The 24,547-nt window shown below is 47.9% G+C and overlaps 1 protein-coding gene across 2 annotated transcripts in view; it reads left to right on the top strand.

Annotated features, from left to right (window-relative positions):
- The window catches only part of IFT43 (intraflagellar transport 43), a gene marked incomplete at its 5' end in the record, with an annotated part of 44,154 nt that extends 19,812 nt beyond the window's left edge, over positions 1 to 24,342 (top strand). For both annotated transcript variants that reach the window (XM_084262780.1, XM_084262779.1), the window contains 6 exons: positions 8,653 to 8,685; positions 9,199 to 9,245; positions 21,601 to 21,673; positions 22,869 to 22,944; positions 23,293 to 23,355; positions 24,108 to 24,342. In XM_084262780.1, the coding sequence (XP_084118906.1) occupies positions 8,653 to 8,685; positions 9,199 to 9,245; positions 21,601 to 21,673; positions 22,869 to 22,944; positions 23,293 to 23,355; positions 24,108 to 24,218 (403 nt within the window). In that variant the 3' untranslated portion in view covers positions 24,219 to 24,342. The remainder of the gene's footprint in view (positions 1 to 8,652; positions 8,686 to 9,198; positions 9,246 to 21,600; positions 21,674 to 22,868; positions 22,945 to 23,292; positions 23,356 to 24,107) is intronic.
- Positions 24,343 to 24,547: the final 205 nt, after the last annotated feature.

The following is a 24,547-nucleotide window of genomic DNA, read 5'->3' as shown; positions in this document are numbered from 1 at the left end:
GCTCCTTTCTGACTGATAAGTCATACAGAGTTGGGATAATCAAGGCTGGTTTAGGAAAATTGGCCATGCTGAAGTATTTTGGAACAGAAGCAGTGGCACAGTGTCCAGGAAGGCCTTTAACAAGAAGGCAAATATTAAGGGCCTGTAGGAAGAAGGGGGATATGGTCGGGGTGACCTTTAGAGCAAGGTAACCCAAGCTCTGTGTAGATATCTTGTAGGGCTCTGGAGGGTGGGCAATGGTGAGATTGCACCCTGGAGCTGGAGGAAAGTTATTTAAGAGATTAAGGGGGTTTATGATTCGAGGTCTCTAGAGGTAAATAAAGTTAAAAACCTCCTGTTTCAAAAATATGGGCTTAAACTATCCTGTGTTGTATCTGTATGAAATGACCCCTGAGGGTGCCTGGTTTATAGAACCTTTAGCCATCCCTGTCTTGCAAGGGGGAGTAGTAAAGTGCTTATGAGTTTCTCGCTCTGACGTGGTAGGGGGAAGCTTGTGTCATTGCTTCTGCCCTCTACTCCCAGTCCAGCAGTGCTGAGGTAAATCTCTGGCTGGACTACCCTGTGCCACTGCCACGTTAGGAGCAGTGCCAGGCTCCTGGCTGTGGGGAAGACAGCAGCCTCACTGCATTGTGCAGCCATCTGTGGATGTCCTCAGTGATGTGAAGAGTATAGGCACAAAGGATCAAGGCTGCCAAGTGAGGGGGCACAACTCGGAAGGAGAAGAAAGAGAAGGAAGTCTGATTAAGTTTTGTCTTGAAGTGTCTGTTTTTGGGTTTGTCCCTGCATTGATCTGCAAGGGAATGAGGCAAGTAATGGCCCCTTGGGGACCTTCAGGACTTTCCTCTCAATGTCAGCCGTCATTTTCAATCACCCTCTCCCTCCCAGCCATTAATTTTGGCCCAGGATCATGGGGACTTGTCCATCTATCACTCCTAATTGACACTAAATGATCTGTCAGTTTATTGATGAACGGCAGGAGTGGAATTGTCACAATATATTTTACTTTCTAACAACTCCTCCTGACAATTTTACCTTGTCCATCTCACTCTCCTCACATAAATCTCCATTGGCCTCTCATTCCTTCTCTTGGGCTGATCTGGTGCCAGCCGCCTCCACGCCATCGGCACGCATCAAGGACATCAAGATGGCGGTAAGCTGCAATGTGCAGGCCCAGGGTGGGTTTTTTTCCCTCCCTCTCCCTCTCTCTCTCTCTCCCCCACACACACCTCTCTCTCTTTTTTAATTTTTTTTCTTTTTAATAGGCTGGATGTTCCAGGAATGTTAACAGGCTCTTGTCCTCCTGTCCCTCCATGTCATTGCTGGGGTGAACTCTCCTTGGTGTTTCTGGTTAGACTCAGTGAAGATCACTGGCAGAAAAAGGAAAGTCCCTAAAAGACAGGAGAGTCACCTGAGAGTCCCTCAGTACCACAGCTGTGATGGGGGATTTTTTTTCTGTTTAATCCTGCTTAGTGTGACTTGCAGGGGTTTCCTGCGTGGGGAAAATGCTAGTCTTGTGCCCATTCCCAAGTCTTTGCAGTGCCCAGAGGAGCCTGGAAAAAGAGTTGGGGTTTTTTTGGAACTGGATTTCTGTTTGGTTTTTTCTGCTTGTGAAGTTTTCTTTGATTTCCACTTCCTGAAAGACACTGGGCAATGGAAGATCTAGTAGGATTGTGGTCTCTTGCTCCCCTAGACAATGAAGCCTGCATGACAAAATGGTTTTGGTAATAGCCCATGTAAGCTGCTGAGGTGTCAGAGTGTGCTCAGGGTGAAGTCTCTTCAATTTTCCTGATTGAGGACAAAGCATCTTCTTTCCTTAGTTCTCTGCATCTCTCAGGATTTTACCAGCAAATTCAGGGGATACTCTCCTTGCTGTCCCAAAGATTTCTAGTTTGTAAAACTGAAACACATGCAGCTTGCCATCCTTCTGCATCTGTCAAAGCCAAGGCTAAAAACTTCTCTGGCCTTTGTAGGTCACCTCTAAATTGGCTGTGAAGTCTAGCTTAATGCAGGAAAGAGACCTGAGATGACCTGATCTACTTGCTTGGCCCTATTTGCCCCTCCCCCAGTCCCCTTCCCCATATAACCCCCTCTACTATTCTCAAGGCCTTTAAATACCTTCTTTTCAGAAGCTTTTGCTCTCAGGTGACAGCACAAGGTGCCATCCAGAAATAAACACCTTTCTAGTATTTTTCATTTACATGTTTTCAGTGAGACCAATGACAAGTAAGAAGTCCTTGGGCTGGTACTTTAGAATTATGAGGTTTTCTCTGTTGTGGGGTTTTATTTTTTCAAATCCCACACCCTTAGATACTTCTTCTTTGCATTCTAGCCCTGGCTCCTTCAGCAGTCAGTTCTTCCCTGTAACCATGAGGATCAATCAGAAGCGTGCTTTTCCCTTTAAGTGGAAACTGCAGTGCCCCTGTAACCTCCTTAAGAGACATTTGATGTGAGAGTTGGCCCTGGTGCTTACTGGAGACCAAAGACGTCGTGCTCAGTTGGATAGGAGTCCCTGTTCTCAGGGACCGAAGATGTGTGGTGGATACCTCTGTAAACTGCAGCGCTGTTTTCCCACACAGCAGGAATTTGTTTTGAGTGGTGTTGTTTTTTCTGTTGCTCAGTGGGAGCTCTGAGCAGTGCTGCTGGTCAGCTCTCTAGCAGTGAGCTGGTGGGGGAACCCTGGGAACATCTGTTACCGGGAGGATGCAGTGAGCAGGCTGAGGTTCAGTGACCCCCTTGAACTCTCTCTCTCAGCTTGTTTCTAAAGTCCCACTGGCCAGAGCTTTCCTTAAGCAAACCCACGTAGTAGGACATGAGGAGAAACAACAACACTTCTACAGGAGATTGATTGGTGCCTCACAAGCCCATTTTTAGATGGAGCTGACTAGCCACAGCGTCTGTCAGATCCTGTCCCCCAGACCATGTGCTCATCACTGTGTTCTTAATCCTCCAGTGCCCTTCTCTAGGGCAGTGTGTTCAAGGTGTGGTCCAGGCAGCCTGTAAGGGGGCTAGAAAGTGGATGGTAGGACCATCACAGTTTAAAAAAATGTCTGTCCAAAACCCTGTTGTGGAGGTACAGATAGCCATGTGTCCCAGGTCTTGGAAGTGGAGGGCTGTGAGGTGACATCCAATGACAGAAAGAAAGGCTCATCATAGTCCTCTCTCTGCTGAAATTAATGGGAAAAACTTGCTTTGGTAAGGCAAACCTTCCTTTTCCAGGCTGCCACAGCCCAGGGAAAGGGGCTAGAAACCTACCTGATCAAAGCCCCAAGGAGGGTGCATTGGAACAGCTGAGAACACACCTTATGATAGCGTGTTTCAGCACATGCTGCAGTTCTGGTTTCCATACAGCTTTGACAAGCGTGTTTTTCTCTCCCTGTGCCTCAGCAAACAAGCAGCGACCGCGACCCACACTTGGAGAGCCAGGGAAAGTGATCTGTTAGGACTTGTGCATCAGCCTGGAGAGTGTAAGGTAGTTGTGCCTTAGGGTATTGAACAAGCTGTAACTTGTAGCTCAACGCCCGCTCCTTGTGGTGTTGGGCACTGCAAAGTACTGGAGCAAGGGAGTACAATGTCCTTTTTTATCCTCCTTCCCCCTCCCTCAGGCCTAGGCTTGAATTACAGGCTGTGCCCTAAAGGCAGAAGGCTTCAAGCCTCCCCCTGTGCTGAGCCAGGCCTTTGGCTGGGCTGGGCATGGGTTTGGGTGGAAATGTGGAGGCAGACGGCTGGCCAGAGATTGACTTCCTCAGCACACAGCCCCTCTCTGTGCTCTGCCTTTGATCGCCCCGCTCTCTCAAAACAAAACGCATCTCTGAGCTTTTCTTCCCCCCCCCCGTTCTTTTAGCAAGAGGGCAGCTCGAAGCAGCCTTGTGGTTCCGCGTGGTTCACAGAGAGGAGCGGTTGAGACAGGCCGGGAACCGCAGGCACTCCTCCCCCCGCCAGGGCCTTGGGAAGCACCGACAGTACCCTTGGGCCCACCCGCCCGGGACAGCCCGCAGCCCCAGCGGCTTGCGGCCAGGGCCGCTTACAAAGAGTCCCTCTCCAAGCCCCGAGGGCTGCCCTCCCGCCTCGGCCCCGGCCCCCGCCGTCCCGCCGCCTGCGCGCAGAGCCCGGCAGAGGGCGGCCGCGGCCTGGCAATGCCGCGGCGCCGGCGGGCGGCCCCTGGGGAGCGCGGCCTCCTCGGGGGGTCCCGCCCCGCCGCCGCCCGGAGCAGCGCCGGCTCGGGGGCGCTGACCCCCTTCGGCGTCGGGCGGAGCGGGGAGGGTGCCGCGCCGAAGGTGCGGGGGTTGCGGGGAGAGCAGAGCGGCCCCCAGCGGGGAGCTGCCCGCCCGGGCAGGGGGCAGTCGGGTTGGGCGAAGGGGCTGCCCGCGGCCCCAGCCCTCCCTCGGCTACCGGCCCTGCCGCACTAGAGCGGGCATTCCTGGCCAGCCGCTCGCTCCAGCGTTCGTTTCAACCACCCAGCGTAGTTACATCCCTTTTCCTTCGCTGCGTTGCCCGCCCTCGCACCTCCCTGGGCACGCAGAGAGCCTCGGATCTCGCACGCTGGCCTCCTGCCGCCTGGCTGTGTCTCGGTACAGGATGCAAGTGTGTCTGGAGCTCTCAGGAGCTGTGGACATTAAAAGATTTCAAGGACATTTCCCCCCATTCATCCCAGTTATGTCCCCTGCTAAAATAGGTTAACGGTGTCTAATTAACCAATGCACATTGTCATGCTGCATAAAGATAGCATCCTGGCCGTTCTCTGAGCCCTGCTACTTCATCTCCATTTAGATCTCCGTGGTAGTCCATTAAATGAGAAAGAAACAGTTTAACAGAGATGATGTCTACATTAGAACTGCCTTTCACCCTTCAGCACAGAAGTGAAAGCAGCTCAGCTGTACATGAGGGGTGGAGGAGGGGGGAATAGCCTCGGCTTTGAGGTTTAGCCCCCTCTCATTAATGTGGAGGGAGGATTCCTGCTGACCAGAACTGAGGGAAGGCAGCACTGCAGAGCGAGATCAGGTCTGTATCCTCTGCCCCAGGACACAGCTAGGACAGAGAGAGGTATTCTGTACTAGGAGTTACACAGGGTGGGGATACGTGGGGTGTGTTGGGGTCCTCTGCTTGATTCCTCAGCTATTTGACAGTTTGAAATAAGGGGGGTGGGGGGCGGTCAGCAGCTGGCCAAAGCCAGAGGGAATATTCTGGGATTTTGGTTATGCTTGGGAGCACAGCCAGCTTTGCAGTGAAAGGCAGTTTGAACAGAGCTCTCCAGGTAATGAGGTCAGTCCGTGTTCTTCGGCTCTCTAGATGCAATGGGCTTATCAGAAGAAATGAAAGAAGGGGAGATATCGCTGGCTCACAGACTCTGGGGGTGGCTGGTGTGCAGTACATCAGACGAAGTATTGCTGAGCACTGCTCCCAGCATTGTGCTGTTTTGCTGGCCCTTACTTGAGGGGGTGTATGAAGCTTACACACAATGGCTCATTTTGTAGGTGCTTGTTGCTGCCCTCCCTGGGCTGTGCCTTCTGGGGCAAACAGTCTGGGTGGTGCACTTCTTGTTGCTGAGAACATAAGAAAAAAGTAGGGAATCTGTCTACGTTGGCTTGAGTTTAAAGTCTGGATTCTTCCACAGCTGCTTTCACTCACCACTAGAAAGCTGTGACCTTCTGGTGAATAAAGAAGATGCTCAGTACCCAGGCCTCATATTCCTGATATGGGAATCTCCATATGGGTCTCCACGGGTTGCAGTGGGCATTGATCTTCCAGTTCTCAGGAAGAGGTACTCCATGAAGTTTAATGCAGTGTGATAACTTCATGAAGAATGGCTATGGGGTTTTCCATAGCACCTGAAGAGCAGGGAGACAAGCAGGGGATTGGTTCTGAGGGTGAAGTATCTCCATGTGTAGCTTAGGGCTTGGCTAAGCTATGGAATGGAGAGGCTTGGAGGTAGGGCACCTTCTGAGGATCTCTTAGTTACTCACATTACTGCCTTGAAGTTCTTTTAACCTTAGGACACAAGGCAAAGTTTGTCTTTTCTCTCAGAGTCACTTTGTTAGGTAGATTTAGGTAATGGAATTAGGCTGAAAAAGCAAAAGATTAGTCAGGAACAAGCCCAAAATATTTTCTAAACTTTTTTTTTCCAATCTGAAATAAGTAATTTGGCATAAAAATAATTAAGCCTTATAAAAAAGAAAGGAAATAGTAGGCTGGCTGGTGTCTTCTTTACTGCTGAGCTGTTGCTCAGTCATTAAGGACACTTACAGTGTAAAACATTCAGCTCCTGCCTGGGTGCCAGAAGTTTCATACTATATTTCCAGGTAGTCCTCTACCTGTGAGCTTATCAGCTGGTTTGAAATGCCAGTTTCATCAAACAATGCTACTCCAAATCATATATTAACAGTCATGTCTAGTACAGGTGACTGGAAGTGTGTGTCTCACCTGAACAGCACAACCACTGTTTCTAGCTCCTGCTGCGCTGCCCTTGGTACCACCCCCAGTACCGTCAGCATGAGAGGCTGGCATCACCCACTGCCACCTTCAGACTGCATGGCATGGGGAACAGGGTGTTCTCCTGGGGGGCTGAGCGTGGGGCTTTAGCTTGCCCCAGAGAAAGGAGGGAACTGTCTTATTTGACAGGACACCTGGGGTCTGAGATTAAAGGAATTAGTACTATTCTTCCCTACCAGTTTATGAATTTGTTCCCCAAATTACTATTTTTTCTCCCAATATAATACAGCAGTTTCATAATGAACTATTTGCTTATTGCCCTGCATAAGTCCTTTCAAGGAAAAGTTGAGAAAGTCTCAGAACATGAGTGAAATAGTCTCTGCCTCTAGGACTAACATATGACTGCCTTCCCTGTGGGCCACCTGGGTATCTGTCATGACAGGGAGCTCAGGAAAAAGAAACACAAATTGCTTACAGGGATAGCAGGAGTGATGTTCTCCAGGGAAGTATAAACATGTGGAGTGTTTCCTGCCTGGGGATAGGAGATGAGCAAAGATGTAAGCAGTGGGAGTATGGAGAAATAGAGTGTTATTTGGGGCTGGACAATTATCAGGAGTAAGGGGATCATGCTAAGAAGAGGTTAGATTGAACCTCCAGGAAATCATCTCACTGTGCAAGACTGCAAAGCCATCATTTGGGATGTTTCAGCTCAGTGAGGGCAAGGCTCTGAAGGCAAGGTGTGAGAAGCAGTTCTGTAAAGGCAGAAAGGACGAATAGAATAAATCTTGCATCTCTTTCCATCTCTGTCCTCTCAGATTCTATACTCTAGCAAGAGCTGGTGGTGGACTCTCTGAAGCCATCCCTTTCTTTCTCCATACTATCAGGTGCTTTGTTTTACCACTGGGAAGAAAGAGGGAGCTGGACAATTACTCCTCACTGGAAGAGCTCGTTCCTAAATTCCCTAGCCCCACTGCACTTCTGCCTCTTCTCATGAACAGAAGGGTGCAGATAACAGCTGAAAGCCCAGATGTGGATGTTACCTGCACAGCTGGAGTTCTGACTGTGGACATGACTGGGCTCAGATCACCAATTCAGTGTAATTTAGCTTCTCACAGACTTCAAGCTTCAGGGAGAGCAGTGGAGGCAAGGGGCTTTCTCCTCATAGTTAGGCATCCTCTGTCCCCTGCTCCTTGCTCTTAGAAGAGTAGATTGTTCACAGGAGAGCTAGATGAGGAGTATAACCTGCTAGAACAGAGAACAGGTGAGGAGAGACCTGTCCCATCTCATAAAGTACTTTGAAAAGGGCAGTGCAAGGCAGTGAAGCAATTTCTCTTAGATCTTAGTGTGCCCTGGGACAGTGCATGTGGTAGGGGAGAGCCCCCTACATTCTTTGTCACGGCACCCCCCTGACTTCAAGGGAGGAGGAGAGAATATTTATTCCCAACGCATAGAAATGAAACTTCCCTCTGCAAAATGGCCAAAGCAATCAGCGAGTGATGGAGTATCTGCTAAAAAGAAACCTGGCATTTAATTAACTTTTCAAAGTGCTGGTTCAGCAACCTCCATGTTTTACATTTTGAATATTGAACAAGCGTCCCTAATCGGGACTGAATTACTTCTGGGCTTGCTGGGGTGGAGAGCAAGGGAGCTGCAAGGGAGCTGCCATTTGCCAGTGCCCCCGCTCCCCCCGCTGTTATTATGAACTCCTGTTAACTCAGCCAGAGCAACCCTGATTTACTGCAGAGACAGCATGTCTGACCTGAACTTGGCCAGCTCAGGTGGGGCTCCTAACCTACAAAGGCAACCAGATAATCTCTATGCATGGCCTGGGGGGAGGAAGGACCTGTTGATCTCTCTGGGGTAGGTAGGCAAATATAGCATCTTCTTCACTCCTTAAATGTGCTGAGCTCTCAAGTAAAGCAAGCTTTTCCTGCAGCTGATGGCAGAGGGCATGAAAAAGTACCTGAGAAGGTAAAAACCCAGGTAGCTCTTGCTGGTTCTGGGCATAGCTGTCTTTTTGGACCCAAATGCTTCTGCTTCAGTGTGATGCACCAAGGACTTTCTGATACACTCTTGTAATGGTCACTCAGAACTTCTTAAAGGTACAGTGTGTGACATCACACGTGGGGCAGGAACTGTTCTGCACAGTAGCAGTGGTGCAGGGGAAGGTACAGTTCTTCATTTTCTCTGTCCTTTTCTAAACATAAGCCTTACCTTGTCTTGCAGGTCAGGAAGAAAGCATGCAGAAGAAGTAGAAGAGTAAGTTCCCATTGTTGCTGAGATTCCTTCCTCACCTTTTACATCTGATCTTCTGGAGAGTGGACATGTGACTCTTAAGCACCAATACACCCAGATCTGGAACTTGGGAAGGGTGCAGAGCCCAGACTGAGTTCATGTCACGTGTCCTGGCGTGAGGCAGGGCTTGCCACTCTCTAGCACTCGGGAGATGAGGTAGGAAACAGCACTGTCATTCCCATAGGATAGGAAGAAGGAAAAGTAGAAAGCATCCACTTTCCTCCCAGACCTACCCCAGGCCCTGCTCTCTGCAGCCTAGAGGTTAGTCACAGGCATGAGGCATCTTGCTTAAGTACTCTAAGCTGAGATTTCTGCTGAGTCCAACAATGAGGGGTATAGAAGGTTAGTCTGCAGGCAAAGCATACCTGGGAACTCTCCCCTTGACAGGCCATGGGACTTGTGGAGAGGAAGGGGACACAAGAAGATGCTTTTCTGGGCTTGCAATTGAGATTCTTTCTTCCTTGTGTTTTGCTACAGCCATCGTCTCAGACAGCAGAGCCTGGAGACATCAGATGATGGAGGAGGTAAGGCATCACCTACTTGACTGCAAAAAGAGCCTTCATGCATGTCTGGGGGGTTATCCAGTACAGTGAAAAGAGACATCCTGTAGGAAATTGCAAGGAAGTGCACCACCCTGGGGGTAAACAAATTTCTGAGCTCCTTAGTATCCCCATCTGCTGAATGAGGGAGAGCAAAGGAGATGGAGAGGAGATTGAGGAAGTGAACCTGTAGTCTAACTCTGGCTCTTCATTAACACAAAATGATAAAGCACCTTTGGGAAGAGGGAAACTGTTGAGGCCATGCTTTTCTCTGTGATTACTTCCACATGGAGAGTAGTGGACTGGGGCAAAAAGATAACTAAAAGACCAATAAAAGGTTAAGAGCTGGGAAAGAAATCACTGCTGACCCCTAGTTTTGGGGTATCCTTAAAGCCTCTCTTATATTTTATGGTATCATCCCTGTCTTGTTCCCACCAGGACCAGTGCCTGCACCACTCTCCTGGGGTCTCTGTCATGAGGGAATGCTTAATTTAAAAATTTGCTTGCCCTAACCCAAGATCATAGATGATAAGCTAAACACAGGCTGCTGTGAAATCTGCTGGACACCTGACGTAGCACTAGTTTTATTTATAGTATATATCACCTGCTCCTCTAGGACTGGATGAGCCAAGAGAAATCTCAGGAAAAATACACAGTATGAATTTTGAGATGAGCACCAGGGAACTGTGGGGAGCACAGGAATTCATTAAAGTCACTAGGAGCCACCTCAGTTGGAAAATATCATGAAGTATCAGAAGAATTACCAGGAGTCACAAAGGATCAGACATCACTACGGTTAATGAGATTAAATGAAGACTTATTTGGGTCTTCCAGACAGATTAAGCATTGCAACATAAGACTGCCAGAAGTGGCACCTTTATAGTGTTGGCATCTTCAGAATAGACTTAATTTTCCCCATGGGAAATTTCTTGGGCTTCTTAAATTTCAGTGTTTGTCACTGAGGCTGGTATTCTGTTCTGAACAGCTCTTTGTTTGCATACATGCTGTCCTTCTTGTTGAACCTTGGTCTTGTATTCAGAGTATAATAACTGTCTTTGCTATCCAGGGATAAAAACACTTGCCACATGTTTGCAGCATGTGACTTTTAGTGCTCCAAGACCTTGGGTAATTAATGCAGAATAGAATTGATGCAGAATGTGGTATGAAGATATGGCAGGTCCTAAATATACTTATCTGTGGCTAATCTATGGTTGAGACTTTAATTTGGATAGTTTGCAAACTAGAGTTCATCTTTGGATTAAATCTACGTGTTAGAAGAGAAATCCCACTAATCTGATTATGGTTCCTACCTAGGCAGTTCCTGGTACACTCAAACACACTGGGTTGTGGATCTCATATGGACGAGGGCATTGCATGCTTGTGGTCCTCTTTCTTCTCCTGGGAGATGAAGCAAGCTCTTCTGGGAGAGGAGTTTTACGTGTGAGCTCAGCAATTGCAGTGAAGAAAAGTAATATATAAACAAACTCTGAGTGAAATTACATTTTGAATCAGCAGAGAGATACCAGTACCTGCCTGGTGTAGAAGGCAGGTGGCAACATGCTGTGGCTGGGTGGTAAATTGGGCTGCATCACCCTCCCCTTCCCACAGAACTGCACTTGGGCTCGTGTCCTTAACTGTAACTGTAAAGCTTGGATTCTGAACGTACCAAAACCAAGACATTGCTGTGTGGATCCCCTAGGATGGGTCATGGTTATTTTGTGCTGCATAATGTGTGGGCTTGTACACCTTAATATGAACAGGCACAGTTGTATAATGATTGCTGCTGTCAACCAAGACATTTGGATTGCCTTCCTCTAACCTATTGGAAAGCTGAGCTGCACCATTCCATTAACATTGTTTGTCCCCCACCCAACCTTTTCCTAAGAAGGATGAAGGACAAAACAATATGCCCTTAAAAAGGTATTCCTGTGTATTTGAATTGTGCTCACTTGAGGTAATTTATACATCACTAACCCCCAGAGGCTCAGAATTTGGAGTCCATTGGGGAAGTTGTTAAAAAAAGCACAGGGCTTGGAGGGAGCCCAGTTTGGCATGTGGAGAATGGAGGGGAGGTTGTAGAGCCAAGTGAAGACTTTTGAGCTTGATATGCTTTGTCATTTCATAAATAACAGTAGAATTCTCTCACTGCTGCTGGCTGTTCATCCTGGGCACGAAATAGTATCTAATTCCTCGTCTCCGTGGGAGTTTGAGAGGGGACTGTCACTTCTCAGGCTGTGTGGAAAGACTGAAGTAATGTGGGAGGCTCTGAGTGGGTGGGGCAGACAGGGACATGCATGGAAACACAGAAGGTGCAAGTCATCCATACTGAGCAATACAAACCACTGAAATACTTGCAGTGAAGTACCTTGGCTCAGGTTGTGCTCAGAATTCATTGTCTCTAATCCCTATTTCTTTTCTAGACTAGTCCAGGACAAGAGAGCCACTTTAAAGAGGAGCCAGTTTTGAGTTATAGGAAAGCAAAGACTTGTGTCTGACCAAAAGCACCATTTGCTCCTGGGAAACTCCAGGCTGGACAGACTGTTTTGACAAAGTGCAGTGTGTCTGCAGAAGTAGCTCTGGGGTGTCTCCTTGCTGGATACTGGGGTTTCCTGCAGCACCCACTGTCAGCTTAGTGCCCATCCTCCTGAGCTGAGCAGACACTGTGCTAGTACACAGGCAAGGCAAATGGACAGTGCAGCTTTGCTAGGAGGATGTGTGCCCAGCTGAACCTTGCCATGGGAGGGCCCAGCTCCTCTGCATGGTGGGAAACCTGCTGTAGCAGGATTTAATGCATCACAATGCGAGGAATAATAAACCTTCACAAGCAATACAGAAGTGTTTAATTCCTAAAGGACAGCCTAGTGGAGTCACTTTTGGCCAGGGGCAATTGGGGGCTTAATGCTGTGTATGTAGCAATCTGGGCAATCTGAGAGAGAGGAGTTTAAGGGTAATTGTTCAATTTTCTGTCCGTGTCAGCAGGGGAAATGGGCAGCAGTGACTGAGCTCTGTATGGGAGGGAAACTGCATGAGATGGGGAGATGTGAGACTATCAGTGCTGTCTGCAGAGCACTGCTTCCTTTTCTGTAGCAGCCAAGAGCTTCTCCCAAATGCAGACTCCTTTGTCATAAGCTGGGAGAGAAGACAGAACAACCAAGTTTACGTTTAAGGGCTTTCCCCTCCCTTTTCTCCTTTCTCCAGCAGGGCAGCAGAGTCTCTGTTTCGCCTTTGCTTGGGCATTTCATTTGGCTTTACTCTGCTTGTGTGTCTCTTTCTGGCAGGTAGTTACAAAAGGCTGAGAAATGCTGGCATTCCACCTCCCTGTCAGCAAGCTGCTTTGTCTTTTTGGCTAAAAGTTTCTTTGTTGTTCCTTTTTGTCCACCAGTTCTGCACTGCTCAGCTGTACTCCCCCAGATGCCTCTCTCATCACTACATTGCCCTTGGATTTTTCCAGCACTCTATGGGGGCTTGTTAGCTAAAGTTGTCTTCTCTCTCCCAGCTATCCTTCTTCCTCCATAGACTATTGCCCCAGCTTCAGAAGTCCCTTCCCCCCGGCTCTCTTGTTACCCTTGGTACACACAGCCCCTGGAACGGGGCTTTTCTTGGAGGATTGGGATGTGATGTGTGATTCTCTGTCTGCAGGAACAATGGCTTGTTATTTTAAAGCAGATAGTGTGTGTGTGTGAAAGAGACAGCTGATGGAAATGAAAGCCTGACTATGCTACACAGACAACCCACACCTGACCTGCAGGTGAGGAAAGCTGCCAGGAGACAGTCACTAGATCTGTGCCCTCAAGGCAAAACCCCTTCCTGCCTGCTGGGAAGCCTCCTCAAGGAAGCAGAGCTGATGATTAGACCTCTCTATACGATGTCAAACCTCTAGAAGGACTTCTTACCCTTCTGGCGTGTGCCAGCAGCTCCTTTGCATTTGATGGGAGTCCAGGCTCTGTGCACAACAGAGGAGGAAGCAGGCATATGTCATGGTCCCTACATCCTTCTGTCAGGTGGGAGAAAGCCCTCACAGGATGTCCAGCATCTGAAATGCACAGCCATAAAATATCTAACACCTCTTGAGCTGCATGCAAATACTCATCAGTGAAGAAAGTGCTCTGAACAGAGAACACAGCACAGTGTGGGTCGTTGCTGGCTCTGTCATTCCTGATAAAGCTTGCCAGTTGCTTCCCTGGTGAGCTGCTGTTTTTACACAGCACACCAAGTACTCATGGATTCCAGGGGCTGTGAGCTACCAGGACAGCTGCCTTGGCTGAACATGAGGATAAGATAGGGAGGGAATTTGCAGGAACAATCAGGGAGGTGGCGAGTGGGTACTACATAAGCTCAGGAGGCAGTGATGGAGTGGTTTGAGGAGAGCTAAATGGACAAAAAGTTCTGAGCATCAATGCATGGAGATGGAGTGAAAAACATGGTGTTTCTGAAGTGGTGTGAATGGGCTGGGGGGTGGGGGCGGGTGCTGGGGCAGAGAGTGAGGGTGCCTGCTGAGTTTCTGGGATTTTGCACTATGTCTTTGTATGTGGCTCTTTAGCACACTGCAGTGCACTGGCCACCACTTGGCCACTCCCCTAGTGCACTAGCCCAAGTCTCTGCACAAGGTCAGTGACGGGCAGACTCAGCCCAACCTGATGGTTTCCACTGGGCTGTTAGTCCAGTTTGAACTCCTTGAGTTACTGCTGGCATTGTGATCTAGAGCTTCTGGTGTTCAAGGAAAGCCACCTCCTGACAGAGAGAGTGGGCAGGGGGGAGCAGAGAATGTATCCCAAGGGATGTGTCTGAAGTCCTATTTGAAACACCAGATCACTGGCCAAGGGGCAGTGGGCATCTTAATTGCAAGGGAGCACACACAGCTTGTTGGGGGCTGAAGATGATGGTCTGGGGAAGCATCTTCCACCACTAATTTCTGCGGTATGGTAGGTACACAGTCATACTGGGTCTGTGATTGCTGAGTCCATAAGTGTAGTTGACGGACTAGGTTTACCTAAAATACCCTTTAAGAAAAAGCTCTTGAAAGATGATTACAGAATTGAGACACCATCATTTAAAACTGCCTGAGGCAAACTCCTTTGAAAATTGCAGCAGTGGAGGGACAGAGAGAGAACCGCGTAGCCCTTGATTGTAGTGTCGTTCCCTCAGGACTGGTCCCCCCTCCCCCTCAGTTTCTCATCTGATATGAGAGAGAGCAGCAGTAAGATTCCTCATCTGTCTTATGAAAATCCGATTCTGAGTGGCTCTGATCAAACCCGGCTGGCTGTCAGCAGCGGTGGCCTTGTGTGGAGGGAGGGAGGCTTCTGAGGAGTTGCTGGATGTGGAAGTGTCATGGGTGCTGCCGATCAAAGAGGCATTTTTTTAATAAATATATATAAGAAAAAATAAAAAAAACCTAAGGATTTAGCATAAAAGAAATGTAGTTTGTCTTGTTTTTCCAGCGTAACATGAAGAGGATGAAATAGAATCAGACATGCTTGCTCCCGAACATCATTCCACAGGAGCATCCTGAGAAGCTGCTTTCCCTGCCACAGTGATGCTCTAGTGCAAAATCTCTCATCTCCAGCACTGTAGAGGAGGGTTTTGTGTTTCTGAGTTCACCAGACTCATTGCCTTCTCATCTGCTGCCCGACCACCATCTAAGCCTATTTCAGCAGGGGCCCTTGAAAAGGGGAAAACAGATGTTACTGAGAAGGAGGGCAGACACAGTGGTCTGTCAGGGGGCTGTTGGCATGGCTAGGAAGTGTGTTACCACACTAAACTTCAGGAATACAGTGGACTCCAGGTTCTGAGCCTGGCCTCCACTCTCTCCTGTCTTCTGTTTGTAAACAAACCTATGCATTAGGAGATTCCTCTTCTTTAAAGACATCAGTGTCTCCTTTTACTCATTGCACAATACAGGCCATGGATTACTGCCTGTTGAAGCCCTGCACTGAGCCCATCTACAGGGCTGTTCTGTGCCCTGTCCGTTTTCACACTTCCCAGTGCTCAAAACTGGGCAGAGGCAGCCCTGGGAAGTAGCAGACTGGTGCCTGTCCCCAGCAAGCTCTCGGATGGGAAGGGAGCCATGCCACACCAAGCAGTCTGTGGAAGCACAAGACTATCGAAGCAAGCAGAGTGTCCATGGACCACCTGACTTCCCAGCCAGTCATCCATCTGGCTGACAGTATCATCAGAGCTTGGTGGCTTAAGAAAAATATTGCTTTGGGTGATGGAAGGCAAATGCATGATTATGCATTCTCAGGCACTGCAGGAGGGTCGGTACTGAACCTGCTGCATGACCTCCCCATGATCCTATGAATCCTCTGGCAGCCGCTCACTGGGTGATGTTTCCCATCAGCTCGGCCAGGTTGTGCTGTTACCATTCTCTTCTCAAAAGGGTGGGTGCTTTGGGACAGGGGACTCTCAGCTTCTCTTCTGCTTGTCTCAGCTTCTAAGGCCGTGCCCTAGTAGCAGTGGTACTGCTTTTCACTCCAGCCTTTTCATCTCCCTGCTGGCTGCTCAGGCAGGAACGCTGCTCCACGCTGCCCCAACAGTAGGGCCATTTCAGTCGGGGAAAGGCATCCCTATGAAATTAAAGCCCAAGCATCCAAAGAAGTGTGCTTTATCCTCTCCATTTTCCTGCTGCTCTCCTGAGAAAGCTTCCAAGGGGCTTCAAGCTTGTTTGTGTGTTCAGCAGAAGCTGTCAGTGTCCCTTGTTCCTTACGGTTTTTTGAAGATTTTTTTTTTTTGCCTGTTGCTTTCCACATTTTTTTTTTAATTCTCCATTTTTCCACTTGGAGAGAAAAATTATTTATTGCATTGAGATGCGCTAATTAAAGCCATTTTCTGGTATTTGGTTACTGAAGTGTTTGATGTCTCTCTGACAAGACCATGAAATGCACGGAGTGTCCACAGGGACAGAATTTGCTGAACACGGTGCTTTGTAAATGAGGGGACACAGTGTCGCAGCAGCTCATGAATATGAAACGCCCATGATGCTACCTCAGTGGACTTGGGAACACAGATGAATCCTGTCATGTGCTAAATGAGACCAATTTCTTTCACTTAACTTCATCTTCAATCAGACCTTCTTCCATTTGCCTGTTTAAAATTCCCCAAACGTGATGCAGAAGGTAACAGCGTTCAGTAAAACAAAGTTTTGCAGCAGCAGAGATATTGTAATTATTTCAGTTTTACATTTTATGAGCAAGCAACTTAAAGTTCGTTTCATTCCTATGCCTGCTTAGTGGCAGGGGACTGACTGCCAGCTCCAGAAGCCACTACCTTCTTTGTGTTCTCTGGCTACCATGGTGTGTGGGGAGGGAGGGCAGCATGGTCCCACTGTAAGAGTGTCCATTCCAAACTGGCCTTTGAACACTTACCCAGCTGGGGGGAGCGAATCAACCCACATGAGATGGGAGTAATTTTTTTCAGGTGTCAGCTTGATGGCTTAGGAGACTCTTAAAGCAGCTCAGGGAGAAAGTGGCACCTACACTGCTGACTAACTGGAGGCTTCATCTGGCTTCTAGATCCAGCTCTGCAACTGATACATTGCCTGACCTTGAATAGATCCATCCCCACTTAGGTGCTCTCTTCTATCTACCAGAGAATGTAGTTCTTTAGGGCCAGGAGCAGATCTTGCTGTGAGCTTGCAGGATTTTAAGGGACCCAGCCTGCAGGTGTTGCTGCTAAACCAACAATCAGCTCTGCCTGGGAAGGGAAGTGCAGCTCCACAGTTTGCAGGAGCAACTGGGTATTAGGGTGGTGTAGGGTCATCTGCCTCCTGTTTCTTGCTTTCTGTGGTTGTCTTCCTCAGCTGCCAGTAAGGTAAAAAAGGTTGTACTGACTGCATGTACTCTGTCATGAATGCATAAAGCCCTCCTGTGTTTATGACTTTAAAAGCTGTTGTTCCTTGCTTGCTGTTTGGCTGTTTGCATGTAAGTGTAGGTCACCCTCAATCTCTTCCTTCCCTCTTCCTCCTACCACTCAGACACTTGTGCCTTATGCTATTTGGTGTCTTGCAGTAACTTAGCCATGAAGCTCTTTTTTTGTAAGACCTAGCTCAGTCCAGCTATTTTAATAAAACTGCTGTCCTTATATGTAGGGACTTAGATGTTCCAAGAAAATCAGTTTGGTGCAGTATATTACAACCCTTCTGTTAGCCAACACTTGGTACTGGTGTCTCCTACCCACCATAACTTCTGCATGGATGGACTTAGTTAGGTTTTGTTCTTTGTTCACTCTTGTTCACCATCAAGAGGTGAGGGAGGGAGGGGAGTTTGCACTGGTCATCTAGCATTTGGTGCTCACCTCTTTGTTCAGCATGTTCTAAGGCCAATATTTTGTTTCTTTATGCACTGAGAAATCCATGGGGAAAGGTTTTGTGTCACTTTGTTCCCAGTCATTTTGAGCCATGAAAAGAAACCTTACCCATTCCTCCTTAAGGCCTCTGCAGGCACTGAATTGTGTTCTCCTCTGTCTTCTGTTGGACACGCTCACTACTGCTTGTAAGACACTACTTGATGTGTGCATGTACCTATTCTCCCTCCAGCTAAAATGAAAGCAGGATCCTCATTCTCTGGGTTTCATTTTTAGTAGCACTCTCTCTGACAATGTTACCTAACACAGGCAATGGAGATGGTTCGGACTCAATTTGTTGCCCTTTTAAAAAAAATTAACAGTAACTCAACTTTTATTTTAATATTTCTTACTATTAGTCTCATATCAGCTTATTCTGATTCCAGAGTCTGCAGGAAGGTGGGAGAACTGCAGCTGAAGCTGTGAGATTTTTCTCACGTTGCTGCTGGGGTGTGCCTACATTTTTATTAAAATTGGTTGATGTTAAAGGCTGTGGAAGGTGTTCTCTCCCCCAAAATGCATCTGAGTAATGCAACTTTCCCCCCTGACAAAAAAACAGACCCCAACAAAACCAACACCAAGCAAAAAGCCTACAAAACTTTAGAGCTAGGCTGAAGAGAGTCGCTTTTTGTTTCCAGGTTTTGAAGCTCCCCCTTCCCAGCTGCCAAACATTTTCTTTCTGGAATGCACAGGTCATTTGTTCACTTCATTGTGGTGCCCTGGTGTCTGTCAAGGTGTTTCCTTTTGCACACAGGCAGCTCCTCAGCATGTAGGTACATTGTGCAGTCATATCTGAAGTTTACCTGCCTGGGTGCATGAGAGCCTGGACAGTGATGTATGTGTCAGGATTCTGGACCAAAACCCCAGGCTTATCTGTGTGATGGAAGATGTTCTGAAACAGGAGGGGAAAACCAGACAAAGAACACAGAGGGTGGGTTTGTAACGTAACCTTGTTGTTGGAAAAAGCTGTATGAGGGCTGCAGTGCGACACTGGGAGGACATTTGTGCATATATAGTGTTATGTCTAAGTAACCTCACTGCATCTAATGAGGATATGAAAAGTAAAGCACTCTTGCAGCCCATGTGGTTCTTCCCCCTGTAGCTGATGTAGTGCCATGACTTGGCTGAGTTACCAGAGCTTGCTGGAAAAAGAGATGCGAGTCCTGGGGAGAGCAACAAAAACAATTGGGGAGCTGGAGACTGAGGGAGGGGGAAAAGTTGGATCCTTGGTGATGAAGTGAGAACTGAGACACTTTGCAAACTGTACAGAAACAGAAGGGAGAAGGATTCTAGAGAGGTGCCAACACAGGAATTGGCGGAGGGAAGAGGAAATTAGGAGTAACAAGAGAAATAAAGACCCAGATATTTCAGGGCTGATTTGCCATTGGTGGTGGTTAGCCTGGGGAGCTGATATTTTTGAATAATTTGTGATGGTTTTATTCTGTTACCTGTCTGCCTCTGACAGTCCTAAAGGGCATTGCCTCTGCCTAGAAGTGGACAAAATCAGTCGCAGTTTGCAAGAACAAGCATGTGCTGGCCTTTGTTGGAGGGGCTGGCAAGAGCCCCCAGAGCTTTTCCATCTCTTCTGTCTGAAACGTTTTCGAAGTGCCTATAAAATACTGGAGCCTTGAATTTCCTTTGGAAAGAATTTCAATGTGACTGACTGGATTTTGCTTATACGGAGTAGAGGTGGCACAGGGGGGTTGGGAATGTCTCCATGGAATTCAATAGCAGTGAGATAAAACAACTACTGGCAAATCCAGGACTCTCTGGGAACCTGAAAAATGGAAGAGGTATCACTGATCTGGGCTCTAAGTTTACGGTTCTTTCTAGTGCAAAAAGAGATCAGTGAAAGCAAAAGGGAACCAGGGAGAGCGGAGCCCAGAAACAGCTGCCAAAATGAAGAAATTCAGTTTGTGGCAAACACCTTCCACACGTCTGCTGTCAAAAGGGAGTGAGGGTCTGACCTTCTCCTACTTCAGGGAATGTTGCTTCGTGGGCAAAGGCAGCTCTGTTCTCCGTGTGTTCTTCGTTGAGGTGTGTTTGCTGAGCAACATTCAGTCTCTGCTGAAAAGGATGAATTCGCTCAAGAGAGATTGGAGTATTTCTCATTCCCATCCTCGTTTGGCTGGACCTAACAGGGCACCCTGCACAGCACTTCAGTCCCCCCCTCAGGCCTGTCCCACTCATCCATTCCCTCCTTGGTATGTTTTGCTTGTATACAAAGACTTGCTGCCACTGAGCAGGTTTCACCAGCTGCCTCCACAGGTCAGCCTGTCTGTCCACCGAGATGCTTTTGTCCTGTAATTGCATTTTGCTACAGGCTTTACCAAGAGCTGGGTGTCCCCACAGGGAAGAGCCAGCGGGATAGCAGCCGCTTCCCTGTATCGTCCCTACAGGCAGAGGGGGCGAGGATCGGGCCTGGTGCGGGGTTTCTTGCGCAGTGTCCTCTGTCTGAGGCACAGCCTGGGGGCCTGTGGCTGCTGCTTCCCTTTCAACGTCTTTGGGAAGTTTGCTGTAGTCAGAGGGCAGGCACCTGCCCCTTGGGCGGCTGGGGAGCTCTGCTGAGGCCGGCCAAGCTGTCACTGCCTTTCGCTGCGGCCAGGCGCTCGCAGCAGCCCCTGTCCTGCTCAGCCTTCCGCCAGGCAGCCAATTAGTGAGAAATCCCACTGTGTGGCCAGTTCCAAATGGCCACCGCACCAAGGCCCGGGCTGACCTGTGTCCTGCTGCAGCTGGGTGAGGGCTGGCTCCTGCCCCACCGGCTGCTGAGCCGGGGGATGTGCAGTGGATGTTCAGCAGGGGAGGGCAGCTGAGAGCCTGTGAAGCTCTGACAGGCAGCCGGCTGGATAAGGGACTTCTTCAGGAAGACCCTGCCCAGAGCCCTGAGCGCCACAGGTGGGTACACCTCTCCAGCTCCTGAATATTCATCTCAGCCTGGGCTGCGAAATGGGGCAAAGCCAGGCCCAGCTGCCTGCTGCCATCCAGCAACAGCATGGCCGTGCTGCTGTCAGAGCCGGGAGCAGCCCGCTTGCTCCAGTGGCCACACACTGTGTCAGTGAAACCTCTTCCCAGAGCCAAACCACCAGCTTCTCCGTGGACTCAGGGTTCAGTGTCTCTGGAGAGACTTTGTGGCCTTGAGCCTTTAAAGGAGCTCTGTGCTGGTGTACTCTGTCCTTGCTCTGCACCTCCAGTTACCTCTTTGTCTCTCTGTTTTTGCTGTCTCAGTCTCCAGCTGTTTACAGGGCTTTTTAAAATCAAAAGCATGCAGTACCCTCAAAACCTTGCTCCATTAGCAGGATTCAGTCCTTCTTCCTCTCCTCCATTCTTTTGTTTCTGGTGTCCTGGAGTACCCATGGCCCTTGTACTGGGAATACCCAGTGACCCATCAGCCATTCCAGGGGCACACTGGAAGTCATTTAAAGATTTATGATATTACAACGAGGTGCATCTTCCCTTGTCTTCAGATCTGCTAGACCAACAGCACTTCCTTGCTCAGCTGTCAGGAAAGTCACAAGCCTCTGCACAGTCTGAGACCCATCCAGCAGCTTCTCAGTATGTAGTTTTACACGGCTTCTCATTGTCCTGCCCCACTCTTCATCTCTAACAGAGTCTAGGTGACTGGTGGCTCAGCTGAGCAAATGATAACACATCTTGTAAGAAAATTCTCGCCAGCCTTAGGATGATGGTGAGTAGGCAGAGGGATTTAGTGCAGCCAGCTTCTTTCAGCTTCAAGGTTGTGCTGAAATGCACAGAACGTGGCTGTAGAGTCCTACTAAGCCCAAATTTGCCTCTCTAGCAAGATTTCTTTTGACCCCAAGCTTCAAAGCTTTATTGCCTTGTTTTAATATTAAACAATGTATTTTTAATCTTTGCTAAGTAACTCCCTTGTGTTTTCTTCTAATAAGAAACAGGCTGTTTCATATATCTGTGAAGCAAGGGAACCTTTGTCTCTAGTGAGAGGAGAGCATAATACTCCCCACTTACTGCTGCCCTCTCCTTGCAGACATTCCCGTGATCCCTGACTTGGAGGAGGTCCAGGAGGAAGATCTGGCCATGCAAGTGGCAGCTCCCCCCAGGTAAGAGCACTGGCAGGTGTTCCTGAGACTCACATCAGCAGTGGGAAACGGCTGGTGAAATTAAACTCCACCTTATCTCATCCTCTCTGGAAGTCAGGGCAGTGCCATTCAGCAGGGCCCGGTGCTGTGTATTGTGGCATCTGGGCTCCAAGCTCAACAGTGCAAACTTCTGGCTTCCTATTGCAGAGGGAAAGCAATTACTGCATATTCTTTCTCTGTATGCATAGGCTATGTTAGTGTGGCATGTTTGATGTTGCACAATCAAACTCTCAGAAGTTAGGAAGTGCTTGATTTAAGGTTGCCTGTATAACCTCAAACGCCTCCAAGTACACGAGCACGATCACACACACTGATTAAGCTGGTTGTAGGCTGCTCTGCCCTCCACAGGACATCCTTCTTACTCAAGTGCCTAGTTAATTTGCAAAGTACTGTCCTGTTGTTTGAAGGTGTTATCAGAATAGTCTTGGGGTTAGCTTGAGGGAGACCAGCAAGTTTTAAAAACATGAAAGTTTGGGGGGTTTTGTCTTAAATGTATCAGTATTTCTCTCCCCTATTGGGCCTATTGCCAAGATCACAGACTGGGATTTCTACTAACCCTTACTTAGAGGGGTGGGATATCTTACTCCTCACCACAGATGCCTTTCTTTCAAGTGGGGAGTAGGTATTGTAATTAAATAGCTTTTAACAAAACTAAATGACACTTCATAGTCTCTTACTAGAGTTCATGTCTTTGTTTTCTCCCTTTTTTCATAATCCCATGTTCATAGTCACCCTGCAGTAGAAAAGAGAAGTAATTTTCATGGACAAACACAAAAAGAAAATTACATATGCCTTTTCTATGGGGTTGCATCACCTGTGAAGGGAAATGTGGCACAACAGTGTATTACCTCCCTATTTCTCTTTGGCTGCTACATTTTAAGAGCTTGTATTTGATAGCTGCGACTCAGGTCAGGGAGCCTGTGTCACTCCACATCCTATTTCTGTGCATGTGCACGACCTGGCATGCAGATTTCTCAGTGACTGTTTATTAGCTGGATTAGATTTGCTGCTTCTGTCTGGGGATGCTCATCTCCAGAATCCACGTGGGTCATACAGATGCTGGAGATGGGTGCCACCAGATTCCTGTTCATGCCACCCTTCTCAGATGTGCTTCCACACTTAGCCAGGATGGTTCTTTGACCCTTTCTTCCTGCAGTGTGCAGGTGAATCGAGTGCTGACCTACCATGACCTGGACAAAGATCTTATGAAGTACGCTGCCTTTCAGACTCTGGTAAGTGAATGCTGCTATGGCTTGACTGATGTGATTCCTAATCTTTCCAGACTCCCAATCCTCTGCAGTGATATTGAGCTGAATAAAATACACAGCCCTATCGTCCAAACAGCTTCCTGTCTGCTTTCTCTCTGCAGCATGGCTTTCATGCTTGTTTGTGTCTGTAAATAGTTGTGGGTATGGCTTCTGCTTCTGCATCCTGTTCATTTGAGGCTCCTGTTGTTGTTCTTGACAAAGTATATGCCTTTTATGAGATAAATGTGTTCCCTATTTCTAATGAGGTTGGTGTTGTGAAATGATGGTGTCTACTTTCTTACTGTCTGTAAGACTGTGGCTGTGTGTTTGTAGGATGGAGAGGTTGATCTGAAGCTTCTCACCAAAGTCTTGGCTCCAGAGCATGAACTACGAGAGGTGAGTCTTTCTTTGGTAGGTATACCAACGAGGTGTGGAAGCTTTCTGTGTCTCAGACTACACTTGGAAAATAAGCCTTTGTTGGTGGAGGAGAGAAATGAGGAAGAGCCTGTGAAGATGAGCTTGTTCAAGAGGATGGAGGTCTGATTTCCCCAGCATATTAGTTTAAAGATATGTAGAACTTTCTCTGGGAGATTATGACATCACTATGATTTGCCCCTTTCAGTATGAAAGAGCTAGTAAGGAAACAGTGCACTGTGTATTGTTGATTGCTAACCACCCTGAGCTCCAGGTAGTTCTGCAGGGTGGTACAGAGGGACAAAGGCAGAAAGAATTTGAGGTTTGGGCAGAGGGAAATGTTAAAGCAGGACAGAACAACCTCAAGTTGGAGGGTAGAAACTCAGCACTTGCAGCAAAGGTTTTCTGCAGCTCAGAACTGCAAATGATTCAGTGTAAGTGGGGAAGGATGGAAGATTCTTATGCCCTGCCTGAGATTATCTAAGATTACCAAGTATCAAAAAATCTGTCCTTCACAGAATTTTGGAACATTAATAATTGTGTAAAAATCTTTAAATTGCAGCAGGGAGTCACATTTCATCCTGAGTAAGATTCCTGTTCTAGCCATGTAAATCTGGGACTTCCCTTGCAGGGACAGTTTTCTTTGCTGTTCATCTTGAATATTTGGCATTGTTCAGAGACCTTTGGGTGTCACCTGTAATATTCCAGCATGTTTGTGTTTCTCCTCTTGGTAGGATGATGTCAGCTGGGATTGGGATCATCTCTTCAGAGAGGTGTCCTCAGAACTAGTGACCGAGTGGGACCTTGGACAGTCTGAGAGAGAGGACCACCTCAGTCTGCCCTAGAGCACTGGCACAGCAGACATCTCAAGCATGTATCCCCTGTAAATAGTTTAGCACTTTAATTTTCTACTCACTTGTTTATATTTGAGAATTTCAGACATGAAAATAAATAGTACCTGGCTTCATAAGAAAATTGGCTTGAGATAAATTTTGGTTATTTTGTGTTAAACATCCTTGCTCTCAGAAGAGATGAAGAATTCTAAACACAATAAAATAATTACTCAGGAACAGTCACTTCCACCTCACCAGCACAATTACAGATAACTGCAACAGTCCATCTTCACTGAAACGCAGCCTCTTTGGGGTGGACCATCTTACAATGGAGTGTGGTT

The sequence above is a fragment of the Gallinula chloropus genome (genome assembly GCF_964237585.1).
Source record: "Gallinula chloropus genome assembly, chromosome: 4".
NCBI classification, from domain to species: Eukaryota; Metazoa; Chordata; class Aves; order Gruiformes; family Rallidae; genus Gallinula; species Gallinula chloropus.
This window is presented reverse-complemented; position numbering and strand designations above follow the sequence as displayed.